Below are 14260 nucleotides of genomic sequence, written 5' to 3'. Positions count from 1 at the left end.
AAAAAAAAAAAAAAAAAAAAAAAAAAGAGTCTACTGTTAAAAGACTCATATTAAGTCTAAATTCCACTTAGAAATAATTTAATGATACAGCTGGTGTTTCTTTTTTTTTTTTTCTTTTTTCTTTTTTTTTTGAGACAGAGTCTCACTCTGTCGCCCAGGCTGCAGTGCAGTGGCCGGATCTCAGCTCACTGCAAGCTCTGCCTCCCAGGTTTATGCCATTCTCCTGCCTCAGCCTCCCGAGTAGCTGGGACTACAGGCGCCCGCCACCGTGCCCGGCTAGTTTTTTGTATTTTTTTTTAGTAGAGACGGGGTTTCACCATGTTAGCCAGGATGGTCTCGATCTCCTGACCTCGTGATCCGCCCGTCTCGGCCTCCCAAAGTGCTGGGATTACAGGCTTGAGCCACTGTGCCTGGCCGTGTTTCATTATTTTTAAAGGATCAGATTTAAATTCCCCCTTTGGAAGCACTGGGAAGAGGGGGACTCAAAGAAGTCTATCTAGGTGAGGAAGGAAAGAGTCTTCTGGGCAGAACTCATCCTAAGGGAGCTGGAGCCAGACTGGACCCAGCTGAGCCTGTAACAAAGCCCTGAGGGAGAGAGGGTAGATGGTGTTGGTCACTCATTTGCCTTCTACCCTGGGTGCCCATGGACTCATAGCTCATCTCAGTCCTTTGCAAGTAAAAATGTAAAGAACTTTTAGGAACTGTGTTAGGTTCTCCCGAGAGACAGAACCAATAGGATAGATGTAGATCTATAGATATATGAGAGGGGGTTTATTAGGGAATTGGCTCACTGGATTCTGGAGGCTGAGAAGTCCTTCAATAGGGCATCTGCAAGCGGGAGCCCCTGGGTGCTAGTAGTGTGGCTCAGTCCAAGTCTAAAAGCCCTAGGACTAGGGAAGCTGATGGTGTACTTCTCATCTGAAGTCAAAGGCTCAAGAAGCTAGGGGGCTGCTGGTGTAAGTCCTGGAGTCCCAAGGCCAGAGATCCTAGAGTTCTGATGACTGAGGGCAGGAGGAGGAGAGTGTCCCAGCTCCAGGAGAGAGGAAATCCTTTTCTCTCCTTTTTTTGTTCTATCTGGGCCCCCAGCCAGTTGGATGGTGCCCGCCCACATTGAGGGTGGGTCTTCCCCACTCAGTCCACTGACTCACACACCAGTCTCCTGTGGAAACCCTGGCAGACATGCCCAGAAACAGTGCTTCACCAGTTCTCTATTCCTTAATCCAGTCAAGTTGGCACCTAAAATTAACCATCACAGTGGTAATTTCAGAAAACACTGGACATAAGCTGTAGCTGCCTTTGATGTCATATTACAAAGAGGGCATTGTCCCTTACCTTATAATAACCCCCATTGCCTTGGCACCTTATGGCAGGGCCACCAGAGGTATCCTCATGGCCAGTAGGAGTGATGGTAGTAGAAATAATAGCTGGCATTTATTCAGTGCCTGCTCTGCTTTAGGTACTATTATAAGTACTTTATAAATATTAACCCATTTAATTGTCACAAGCACCTCCACAAGGTAGGCTAGAGGTTAATGAAAATAATAATAATAATATATATATATTTTTTACCAGGGTGGAAAAAAAAGGCACAGAGTGGCTAAATAATTTGCCCAGGGTCACACAGCTCATCAAGGGCAAAGCCAGGATTCCAACCTAAGCTGGCAGTCACTAGAGCCCATGCTCTTAACATTATATAGTCTTTCAAGTGGCAGCAGCAGATGGGGGCACTGGAGGAGGAGAAAATGGATAAACTCAGCCAGGCATGGTGGCGGATGCCTGTAGTCTCAGCTGCTTGGGAGGCTGAAGTGGGAGGACTGCTTGAGCCCAGGAGGTTGAGGCTGCAATGAGCTATGATCGTGCCACTGTACGACATGTATGATCGTGCCTGGATGACACAGCAAGATCCTGTCTCTCAAAAAACACAAAAAAACCATCAGAAATAAACTGGACATCCTCACAGAGTGTCTTGATAGATAGCCGACTGTACTTGCTTTTGAGCACCTGTGAGGTGTCCCTTGAGGACTGTCAGAATTATCTTGGAATGGAAGTGGGGCTACTTTAGAAGAGGCTGGGGTTAAATTAGCAATTAAAGTCAAGAAAAATGAAACAAAGGGGAGGTAATTATAATTTGATCTTTAGATCAGATTCAGACTTAAGAAATATTACGTTCATTGATTTTTCTTTTCAAGTTTGTCACCTTAAAGTTTCCTTGGAGTAAGTGGGATCATGACTTCTGGTCTGTTCTTTCTCTGAGGTGACAGGCACATCTATATTTAGACCTATAGTCATGTGTTCGTGGTGATGGATCAGTGTGTGCCTCCCAAAATGGCCGTGCAGTGCAATCCCACGTGTATTGTTATGAACAGATAAATCACCAGCACTGCAGATTTGATGTACACACACCAGAGGGACTTCTGTCTGCATTTACTTATTCAGCAGATAAACTCATATTTATGCTAGGACCATAGATAGCCACTTGGGCAAGTGTCCATGAGCTCACGCAAGCAAGCGGACTCAGATTCAGTCAGCTCACAGGCAGAGTGAATTTAGAGCTCCAGAGGCCTTGTGCCTGCCTGAGAGCTATTCATTTCCATGAAGAATGTCACAGTTTCTCCCACTGACACAAATCAGAAACTGGGATTCTCTTTTTTTTTGTGAGATGGAGTTTCGCTCTTTTTGCCCAGGCTGGAGTGCAATGGCATGATCTCGGCTCACTGCAACCTCCGCCTCTCGGGTTCAAGCGATTCTCCTGCCTCAGCCTCCCAAGTAGCTGGGATTACAGGTGCCTGCCACCACGCCCGGCGAATTTTTTGTATTTTTATTAGAGATGGGGTTTCACCGTGTTGACCAGGGTGGTCTTGATCTCTTGACCTCATGATCCGCCTGCCTTGGCCTCCCAAAGTGCTGGGATTTACAGGTGTGAGCCACCGTGCCCAGCCAGATTCTCTTTAACCCCATTAATTCTTTCACCTCCCGCATCTCCTGTGTTACTAAGCTCTATTGATCCTACCCTTTGGATAGCTTTTAATCTGTCTCCTCTCATCTCCATTGCCACTCATAGTTTGGGTTTACATTTTTTTCTTCCACCTGGATTAGACTATAGCTTCCTGAATATTTTGTTCCTTTCTCTAATTTGTTGCTGTCACTGCTACCAAAATTATCTTTCTTTCTTTTTTTTTTTTTCCCCAAGAGAGGGGGTCTTGCTGTGTCACCTAGGCTGGAGTGCAGTGGGGCGATCATAGCTCACTGCTGGCTTGAATTTCCAGGCTCAAGTGATCCTCCCACCTCAGCCTCCTGAGCTGGGACTATAGGCATGCACCACCACCCCCGGCTACAAAATTATCTTTATAAAGCATGAAACCATTATGGTTTTATTTTAAAACCATTAAACATAATTAACCAAAGGTAAATTATGTCACTTCCCTACTTAAAACTGTATAAAATGATTTCAGTGGCCCTCACCACTTAGATGATGAAATCTAATGTGCAGGTACTGGTCTGCATGGCTCCTTAAGAACTGGCCCATGCCTCTCTTTGGAGGCCCAGTCTCCCTCAAGTCCCTCACCTGTGGCTCCAGTCACACCAGACCACTTGGGGCTCCCGGAACCCGTGGCTTGCTTTCAGACTCGGTGGCTTTGTTGCAGTGCTTCTCAGATGCCTTACCTGCTACCCCTCTTCTCATTCTTATCCTTTTGGCCAGCTCTTAACTTTCCTTAGAGATTACCCTCATACCCAAACCCAGATAGTATAAGGGTAATCTCTAGGGAAAGTTAAGAGCTTGAAATGCTTCTTCAAGCATTTCTTCTACCACATTGTATTCTGTAATGCCTGCTTCCCTGGTGGGGACCTAGTAGGGTCCTTGAAGGAAGATCTTACTCCTCATCGTATTTCCAGTACACCACAGGCACTTTGTGGATATTTGCTGAATGGATTCTTCCATTCATCCAACCGTCCATTCATTCTTTCAGCACACACACACACACACACACACACACACACACACACACATATGTATATATTATTGGGAAGCCCCCTGAGCCAGAATACGTTCAGGGACTCCCTCAAAAAATATTTTTTGAGCACTTGCTATATGTAAGACCCTTCTAGGTGCTAGAAATATGCAGTGAACAAGACACAAAATCTTTATTTCCATGGAGCTTATATTCTTATAAGCTTACACAAACTTATATTCTAGTCTTATATTGTGTCTTCCAGGGAAGACCAGCAAAAAGAAAGAAATAAACAGGAAATGTATCAGGTGGTGTGACGGTGTGAAGGTGTGATGTGCTAGGCAGAGAATTAAAGTAGGGTCACATGACACAGTGCTTGGGAAGACCCTGTCTACTGAATGGCCAGGGAGGGCCTCTCTCAGGGGTGCCCTTGAGGCTGAGATCTGAATGAACTGCTCTTGTGAAGATCAGGGTAAAGAGCATTCCAGGCAGAGGGAACAGATAATACAAAGGACTTAGGGTAAGAATGAACTGACTTTTAGAATAAACACCCTGGTTAGCTAAAGCCAGGGCATTAAAAGGACACAATGAAGAAAACGCCTTTAGGGGGCGATAGAACTGAAGAGAGATCATAGCTGGTTCTGGAACCAAAGGTAAATTATTCTTTAAGACGTACTAGATACTTATTGGCAGCTGCTAATAGCAAAATTAAAAAGGTCCTGTTCACAACTGATGCACAAAAGTACTTAGGAATGTAGGGAGCAGACACCCCTTCCACATTTCACTTGGAGCCATGCTATCTGTGTCACAATGGCCTGTGTGAAGAAGCCACCAGTTGTAGTTCATGTGGGTTTCCATTATTCTTTGGGCCTTCACTTTGCCAAAGGCACACAGTTAATATAACCACAAGAAGGTGAACACTTTTATTTGTTCTGAAATATGCTTTTAACCTTTACAGTGGGAAAGGCCCTTAATTTATCTATTCCTTATTATTTTCCAGCCTTATATTTTATTTCCTTTCTGTGCTCCCTGAAAAATGAGATGTCATGTCTAAAATCCTGTGTGCGTTTGTGCAGGGCAAAGCCATGTCCTCGTGCACAGTCATGGGGCATGGCCGAGGATTATGTAAGAAGAGCTGTTCCTAGTGCAGTTGGCGCCTGCAGGAGACCATGATGTGGCATCTACAAAGCTCATCGCAGGTAGGCTGAGCATGAACTTGCTAAGCAAGAGCTGTGGCTCAGGGCAGCCTCTTGGTCAGCTTTGTTCTGACTCAGAATTATTCCCTTCAAACGCTGGGTTTGGGTTCAAAAGACCCAAGAGTTCTGTTTCATAGAGGGGTGCTCCTGCCGGAGTCATGATGTACTAGAGATCCACACTTTTTTTCTCTCCCCAGTGGGTGGGTAGATATTAGAAACTGGATCTGCTCTGATAAAAGTATTCCAATTCTTGTGGTTATATTAACCAAATAGCTTGGTCACACCAAGATCATGTCTAGACAATGTAATAGAGCCTGCTATGGCACAATGATCTAGTTTTGTTTTTCATTTAATTATGTTCCTTGTTATTCTTGTGAGTATTGACTATCTAGAAAACTTATTCATCCATATGCCATATTTTAGGATTGAAAGGAATTTTGGACCTCTAAACTTTTCAGACAACGCAGCTGAGTCACAGAATGATTAGGTCTTTGGCCCAGGGGAAGAAACCAGGTTGGTGTCAGCTGGGTTTAACAGTCTTGGCTCCCTGACTTCCAGAATAATTCTATCCCCAGTCAGATTGTTTCTAGTTAGTAAAGGAGGGTAGCAAAGTGGTGACCTGATGACTTTTTCTTTTAAGATAATAGTCCATATTTAAAAATTAAGAGATTACACATAGGAATCTGGACTTCTGGTTTCTCAAATGAAGACTTGGATCCACACTTCTGAAAAACAGGTGGTTGGCATTCACAGTGGCTTCTGCTTTTATACAGGTTATGCGCTTTTCAAATTACCAGAGTCGCCATGCTTCCCTATTGCCTCCCAGATATTGAGGTTGACTGTCAGTTGCCACTTGTGGTACTGTTGTATTTATTTTTACTTTTGAAATTCATCCATGTTACACTATTATTTTTCTAATAGTAGAATTAAGACAAAAGTGAACTATTTCCTTTATCACTGTCTTTTCTTTTCTTTTTTTTTTTTAAGATGGAGTCTCGCTCTGTTGCCCGGGCTGGAATGCAGTGGCGCGATCTCGGCTTACTGCAACCTCCACCTCCTCGGTTCAAACAATTCTCCTGCCTCAGACTCCCAAGTAGCTGGGATTACAGGCGCGCACCACCATGCCTGGCTAATTTTTGTATTTTTAGTAGGGACAGGGTTTCACCATGTTGGGCAGGCTGGTCTCAAACTCCTGACCTCAAGTGATCCACCCGCCTTGGCCTTCCAAAGTGCTAGGATTATAGGCCTGAGCCACTGCGCGCAGCAAAGTGGGCTGTATTTCAAGAAGAAATGGATATTTTAAAAAGTAAAGTGTTGGCCAGGCACAGTGGCTTATACCTGTAATCCCAGCACTCTGGGAGGCTGAGGCAGGCAGATCACGAGGTCAGGAGATCCAGACCATCCTGGCTAAACACTGTGAAACCCCATCTCTACTAAAAATACAAAAAAATTAGCCGGGTGTGGTGGCGGACACCTGTAGTCCTACCTACTCAGGAGGCTGAGGCAGGAGAATGGCGTGAACCCGGGAGGCAGAGCTTGCAGTGAGTGGAGATCGTGCCACTGCACTCCAGCCTGGGCGATGGAGCGAAACTCCGTCTCAAAAAAAAAAAAAGTAAAGTATTTCAGGGCCAAAAGAATATAGTTTAAGATTATGGCCGGGTGCAATGGCTCACGCCTGTAATCCCAGCACTTTGGGAGGCTGAGGCGGGCAGATCATCTGAGGTCGGGAGTTCGAGACCAACCTGACCAATATGGAGAAACCCCGTCTATACTAAAAATACAAAATTAGCCAGTCGTGGTGGCACATGCCTGTAATCCCTACTACTTGGGAAGGCTGAGGCAGGAGAATCACTTGAACCCGGGAGGCGGAGGTTGCACTAAGCTGAGACTGCACTCCAGCCTGGGCAACAGAATGAGACTCTGTCTCAAAAAAAAAAAAAAATATATGTGTAATATACACATGTAATATGTATATATAATGTGTGTATATATATTTTTATTTTAGAGAGACACAGTCTCTCTCTGTCATTCAGGCTGGAGTGCAGTGGTGTCATCATGGCTCACTGCAGCCTCGACTTCCTGGATTCAACCCATCTTCCAATCTTTCCACCTTAGCCCTCCTGAGTAGCTGGGTCCACAGACATGAGCCACCATGCCTTGCTTTTTTTTGTTGTTGTTGTTTTGTTGGAACAGTTTCTCACAATGTTGCCCAGGCTGGTCTTGAACTCCTAGGCTCACGTGATCCTCCTGCTTTGGCCTCCCAAAGTGTTGGGGTTACAGGCGTGAGCCACTCTACCTGGCCTCAAGATACTATGAAACAAAGGTATTTGGCACCTGTAGTCACTGGAGGCTGCAACTCTTATGCTTAGTTCTAACACCATAGTCAGAAGAACTTTGGATATTTCACTGTGAGGTTGTTGTATACCTTTAACAAGGTTTAAAAAATTAAAAAAAAAAATTTTTAGAGATAGGTTCTTGTTATGTTGCCCAGACTGGAGTGCAGAGTGCAGGCTATTCATAGGCATGATCAAAGTGTACTACAGCCTCAAAACTGTGGGCTCAACCATTCTTCTGCCTCAGCCTCCTTAGTGGCGGGGACTACAGGTGCACTGATACCTTTGACAAGTTTTGAAAGATTTTTGTAGCATTGAGGGGAGAAGAAAAGTGAAACAAAGAGAAGAAATGGGACCCTTCTTTATCTTCCCTCCCCTCAACAAAACTATTAAAACCCGAGATCAGTTTGTTTAGACACTGAGTCATATTGTCCAAAAGATTGTGCATTAAGAATCTCTTTGTCTTAACCTTAGGCAGAATTATCTTGAACTGTTTGTTCTAGTATGATGGTAATCATGGCAGCACAGCTACTGGGGAAATTAGAACTGAGATTTCCTCTCTTCTGTTTGCTGAAATAACAGCAAAATTGCTTGAAGAAAATGCACTATATTATTCTAAGAAGTAAATTACAAATAAGCAACACCCAAAATGTCCCTCACTCATGGTTCCTTGAGTAAAAGGTGCTATGCTTTATCTACTCAATATTGTAAGTAGTATCGTTTATAGGCTCATTTCTACTAGTGAGTTGTTTTTTTTTTTTCTTCCAGATCTCTGCTTCTAGCTGTCCTTCCACTCTATCAACGAATATTTCTTTTACAAAGCTAGGAGGCTCAGTAAGGTTAAAAATAATTCAGCTATATTGTGTTGAACATAATTGAAATGTCATAAACCATCCAGAGAGCAGGAGAACCAGTTCTCTCTTGTTTCTATTGGAGTAGTCTGTTTACATTTCTGGTCCTGTCACTGAAGCTTGGACTGAGAGACCTGGTGAGGAATGTTTCCTCTGGAGTTTCGACAGGCACAACTATTTGTCACTGCCTCAGAAGCTGCGTGGCTGCAGGTGAGGAAGGCTGCCCTTATGGGAGGGATAATTATGGTCAGTGACCTGTCTGAGCTTGGCCTCACTCTGCACCCAAGCTCGTGACTGGCTTAGAAAGTCTTCTACTTCTGTGTTCACATCAATGATTTCCTTCCTTGCTTTCTAGAAGAGAATTGGCGTCAGGTACTGGTGAAGAGACCGGAGATTTTCAGTCAGGCATTTTACCTGGCTGAGTGCAGGGCTTGGAGGTGGAGTCGCTTGTGGAAGGATTAACTAGAGGGAGGAGTCACTGTCATTAGGATACCATACACATGGCAAAACCAAATATAACCGCCCACCTCCTCTGACTCACCTACTTAAAGCATGAATAACCTGGAGGGGGTGGTGGCAAGCAGGTACAGAGATGCTCCTTGACTTTCAGTGGGGTTGTATCTCAATAAACCCCATTGTAAGTAGAAAATATTGTAAGTCAAAAATGCATCTAATCCACATACCCTACAGAACTTCATAGCTTAACCTGGCCTACCTTAAACATGCTCAGAACACTGCAGTAGCCTACAGTTGCGCAAAATAATCTAACACAAAGCCTATTATATAATAATGTTGAATACTATGTAATTTATTCAATAAATGAAATACTGTACAGAAAGTAAGAAACAGAATTGTTGTATGGGTACTAAAGGATGGTTTCTACTGAATGCGTATTGCTTTCACACCATCATAAAGTTGAAAAATTGTAAGCTGAACCATTGTAGGTCAGGGACCATCTGTATTTGAATGAGTGAGGTAGGGGCCTGAATCCACCCTCCTCCTCCCCTAACTACCCCATCCTCAAAATACACATTGACCAGTGAAGTCTGTCTTGGCCTTGTGAAACCCTTATCATCCGAACGGCCTAATGAAGTAGAACTTGTGACTGATAGGAAGATTTTGGAGAGATTTGGAATGTTCTTTGACTTACCAGGAATCTAGTAGATCCAGGATTATCCAAATGTCACCAAACAGTTCAGTGCCCAGAGAGGAGGCCCATTATTAAACCTTCCTTGAGGTAGATACACTCAGTGTAGATGAGGGTGATTCTGGATGGTCCCTGCCCATGGCTTAGTCTGACCCTACTCAGGAAGGGAATATAATAGGAATAGCATTATGAGAGATTCTTTCTGTTCTGTACCCCTTATATGTTATAGGATAATGGAGAAAAATCTCAATTGCCATACGCCACATTAAAGCAACAGTTACTATATCAGTCATGGTAAATGAATGGAGGTCCAGATATAAACATTGTTTTACCCCTTTATGTTTTTATATGAAGCATTTGGCTTGAACCTTATGTTTGAAACATCAAACATAGTGTATTGTCATATTGAATATGAATACTACCAGTGTTTTAATAATAACTGACATTTTATTATACGTGTGGCACCACAGGTGTATCATTTTAAATTATATATGGCATTTAAAGTGTATAGTGACTAAAATAATTCCTGTTGCTTCATGTGGTCGATGTGGCATGTGCCAGTTTAGCAGATGTGGTTACTCAACTCACATGAAAAGGTCACCTTAATCTGTCAGAAATCATGGAAGTCACATTTCAAGTAGGATTGAAACATGCATAACATGGTCCATGAAGAAGGGAACTCTTTTCTTCCCCGCTCCCCTCTCCTCACACCATCTCCTGCTTCTTTTCACAAGCTCTGCATCGTTCTGCATAGCAATGTTCCATCCACAAAAAGCTCCAGTGTGTAGGGGGTCTGAAACCTGTCTGATCCCTTCCTTAGCCTCATAACTCAGAAATGAGATGTGGTCCAGGGAACAGCCTAGACAAGTGCCAGTGGGACATGTAAAGATTCCCCTTTTCTTTAAAGTGTTTTTGGAGACAGGGTCTCACTTTGTTGCCTGGGCTGGAGTGCAGTGGTGTAGTCACGGCTTACAGTAGTAGCCTGGACCTCCCGGGCTCAAGCCATCCTCCCACCTCAGCTTCCCAAGCAGTTGGGACTATAAGTGCGTGCCACCACGCCCAGCTAATTTTTGTATTTTTTGTAGAGATAGGTTTGCACTGTGTTGCTCAGGCTGGTCTCAAACCCCTGGCCTCATGAGATCCTCCCACCTCGGCCTCTGAAAAGTGCTGTGATTACAGGCATGAGCCACTGTGCCCGGCCAAGGATTCCCCTGTCTTTTTGACACTTTTCAGCTGTGCCCTCCCAGGGAAGACATTAGCTCACTCTGGAGCCACTTGTGCCATTCTCGTGCCCTCCTTGCACAAGGCCTTGTCCTAACTGCTTCACTCTCCTGTTCTGCCAGTGCGGATATCAGTGATCCAAGAAGATACAGGAAGAGGCTTGTGTGGGAGTCGCCTGGAGCCCTCCATGGTATGTTGGCTCTACGAGAGCTGGGCATGTGGTGCCAGGGAGTGGGAGCAGCAAGGCCACCCGGCTCAGGCCTCTGCCCTGGAGGAAGGGTGGCATAACCACCCCTGGACGACAGCCTGGATGTGGTGAGGGGAGACGATCCACGCCCTGCTCTCAAGCATGGAGGTTGAGTGTTTCTAGGTCAGCAGCTCAGGACAGCAGGCAGGTCAGGCCTGGTAGAGGAAGTGCATGTGAGGAGTCAATGGGAAGTGAGTAAGAGATGGCGGTGGTAAACTAGGAGGTGCTCCTACAAACAGAATTGAATTTTCCCTTTTAAAACAAGGATGGCTGTAGCTGAGCCCTCCTCTCGTGTGTGTGTGTGTGTGTGTGTGTGTGTGTGTCCGTGTCCGTGTCCTCTTCTGTTCTCCGCCCCTACTGAGGAAAGGAGATAGCTCTGGCTTCCAAAAGTAGCCTTGCAGGTGTAGGAGGACTGACTCTGCCTAGCCTTTACATTTCCCATGTAAAATTTAACAGTGCTTTCACAGAGCTTCTCTAAAGATCAAAGGGTACCCAATTGAATGGGAATCTGTGGTCTGAGGAATTTTTTTTTTTTTTTGTCTGTAGCTTCCCTTCCTCCCTCCCTGCAACCCTAAGTAGACAAAATATTGGGCCAAAGGGCCAAGGAATCCTGTTAAGGGAGGAATCTCGTGGTCTCATTTCCAGCCAGGCACTTTTCTGTTCTTGTAACTTTCCAGTCATAATTTGGGGATTACTGTTGATAACTCTGACACCTGGTGGTCATTTCAAAAACTGCACTCTGAAAGAATTAAACGTTCACTTTTATCATTTTTAGTTGTTTATCCACCTCCAATTTCAGTGTCAATAATATGCATTTTATAAATTAGTGATTATTGTTAGTTGAATTATCTATAAGTAAAATTCTTACACATGCATTCAACAGAATACAGTAGGATAGAAAATTTCTGAAAGGTATACCACAAGCTATACGTGGTGGTCCCTAGGGAGTGCAGCTAGGTGTGGGGAGGAAGGAGACTTATTTTACTTTATACCAGTTAGTGCCCTCTGAAATGATCTTAAACAGAAATAATGTATAACTGTGATAATTATAGTGAAGTACTGCACTTGGGCAGGATATTCCCTTCCAGGGTTCCTACCCTCTCCTGGTTTTGCATCCAGGGACCTCCTCTGTGCTTTTGAATGTATTAAGGAGTGACGTACGGCTGGATTCACTCTGATCGCATTCACTGACAGTGGTGGGAGAGCCCAGCGCTGAGCAGAAACTGGTTCTGGGGGCATCGTGTGGCCAGGGCACCAAAGCCAAGAAAGGTCCTGTAGTCCCTGTGTGGTCAGCAGCGAAGGCAGCAGTGCTATGTCAGTATTGATTCTTCAGGGGTGGGCTGCCCACTTCTCGAAGTTATGCTTAGCAGAGGGGCTCTGGCTCACTCCCAGTCCCTCAGCCTACCAAGTGTGAGGCTGCCAGGAGCCGATCGCACAAGGCTTGGCAAGGCAGATGCTCCCCAGCTCCTGACATCAGAGAGAAGGGCTGGGATTGTGGCCTGCGGTTGGTGGGCAGGAGAGCCTGGTCTGATGATAGCAACTACCCTTTGACTACCTTGTCTGTGGCTCTTACTGTCTGATTCCAACCGTTCCTTCCACTGTTGAACAGACCTCCCACTACTTTCCTACTACTCCCCTAATGATAACATACTGAACTCACTTTTATGAATTTGTTGAGACCTTACCACTTTTCAAGTGTGTATTCAGGAACAGTGAACTTTCGTCTTGCTCGGATCCACCCATGCACCCAACCCACCATGGGTATCAGACGCACTGGGTAGCTGAGTGCTCAGAGGAAGATGCAAGGTATTCAGGGGAAGTGTCAATGGGGTCTCCCAGTGCCTGTTTGGTCCAGTCAGGAGAGACCCTGCTTGCACTTCTGATACAGTCCTGGAAAGATGGGGCCAGAACTTAGGAGGGGAGCTCTTTGCAGCAGTTTTTCAAGAAAAGGGGAAAATTTTAGCACCATACTGTTATGTGATCCTTGTACTCAGAGGCCCTATTCAGCTCCAGTGATCATCTCTCTTAGGGCATACCCTCCAAGGTGCCTAAATGCTATTCCAGGATTGGTTCCAGTGTCTATTATCTCTTTGACTCCGAATGGCCAGACACCTGACTTCCTCTCTAGTAGCCTGGCTTTTATCTTCTAGGACATCCAGGGCCCCTTTCTTTGCCTTTCCCTCTTCCTCCTACTGCTTAGATCAAGTCTTCAGCAGACATCATGTGACCTTGAGGATGGATGTCACATGCTGGAGGAAACAAAAGGCCGAAACCCTGATGACTTCACAGAGCTGCCAAAACAGTTCCTGACTGTTTACTCCGGGACTTTAACAAAGTGATGAAAATAAATCCTTACAGTGTGAAAACAACTTTTCTATTCCATGGAGCCAAATCTCATTATAACAAATAACGTGACCCTCAGCGACATCCAAGTATTTTCCTGTTCTCATCTATACTATGGCAAAGGGGCAAATACCTCTCAGTAAAGAAAGAAATAACAACTTGTATCTTGGGCGAGGCATTTTTTCTGGTAGAACTCTGTACACAGAATAAAATAGATCTGTTTGTGCTTATCTTTCTCCTTAGAATTATTGAATTTGAAGTCTTTCCCAGGGTGGGGGTGGAGTGAAGCTGGGGTTTCATAAGCACGTAGTAGTGTCTCTTAGCTTCCATTTAAATATGGGGGTAGAGATGTGGAGGGGCCAGAAGGATCAGAGAGGAGAGACAGGCTGGTCTGATTGCCTTTGTAAAATGCACATTTGAGCTTGTGCTGAGCTCAGAAAAAGCAAGGACAGGATTGAGGCTCTTGGTTCAGTTCCCCTGCATACCCTGGGTGGGGAGGGGATTGTTAGAGTCATGGAACCCCTATTTTTTTTTTTTTTTTGACAGGGTCTCGCTTGGTTACCCAGGTCGGAGTACAGAGGTACGAACACAGCTCACTGCAGCCTCAACTTCTGGGCTCAAGTGATCTTCCTGCCTCAGTCCCCAGAGTAGCTGGAGCTGCAGCCCCATGCCACTACACCTGGCTAACTTTTGTACTTTTTGTAGAGACAGGGTTTTGTCATATTGCCCAGGCTGCTCTTAAACTCCTGAGCTTAAGACCAGGTTGCTCAAGTGATCCACCCACCTTGGCCTCCCAGGGTGCTAGGATTACAGGCATGATCCACCTTTCCTGGTTTATCTTTCTTAAGCTTGGAATCATCTTTTTAAAACAGCCACAATGAGGTATAATTGATATACAATACACTGCTTATATTTAAAGTGGATAATTTGATAAGTTTTGCCATATGTTTACATCTGTGAAACTGTCACCAC

General features: G+C 44.8%; 1 protein-coding gene across 1 annotated transcript in view; it reads left to right on the top strand.

The window, feature by feature from the left end:
- CNIH3 (cornichon family AMPA receptor auxiliary protein 3) overlaps positions 1-13828 on the top strand; it is a 32464-nt gene extending 18636 nt beyond the window's left edge. The window contains exons 5-8 of the mRNA XM_017869927.1: positions 8248-8318; positions 8419-8540; positions 10821-10888; positions 13096-13828. Coding sequence (XP_017725416.1) covers positions 8248-8318; positions 8419-8540; positions 10821-10888; positions 13096-13284 — 450 coding nt within the window. The 3' untranslated portion in view covers positions 13285-13828. The remainder of the gene's footprint in view (positions 1-8247; positions 8319-8418; positions 8541-10820; positions 10889-13095) is intronic.
- Positions 13829-14260: the final 432 nt, after the last annotated feature.

The sequence above is a fragment of the Rhinopithecus bieti genome, unplaced genomic scaffold, assembly GCF_001698545.2.
Source record: "Rhinopithecus bieti isolate Rb0 unplaced genomic scaffold, ASM169854v2 scaffold_1673, whole genome shotgun sequence".
NCBI lineage: Eukaryota > Metazoa > Chordata > Mammalia > Primates > Cercopithecidae > Rhinopithecus > Rhinopithecus bieti.
Note: the sequence above shows the minus strand (reverse complement) of the source record. Positions and strands in the feature narration are given on the sequence as shown.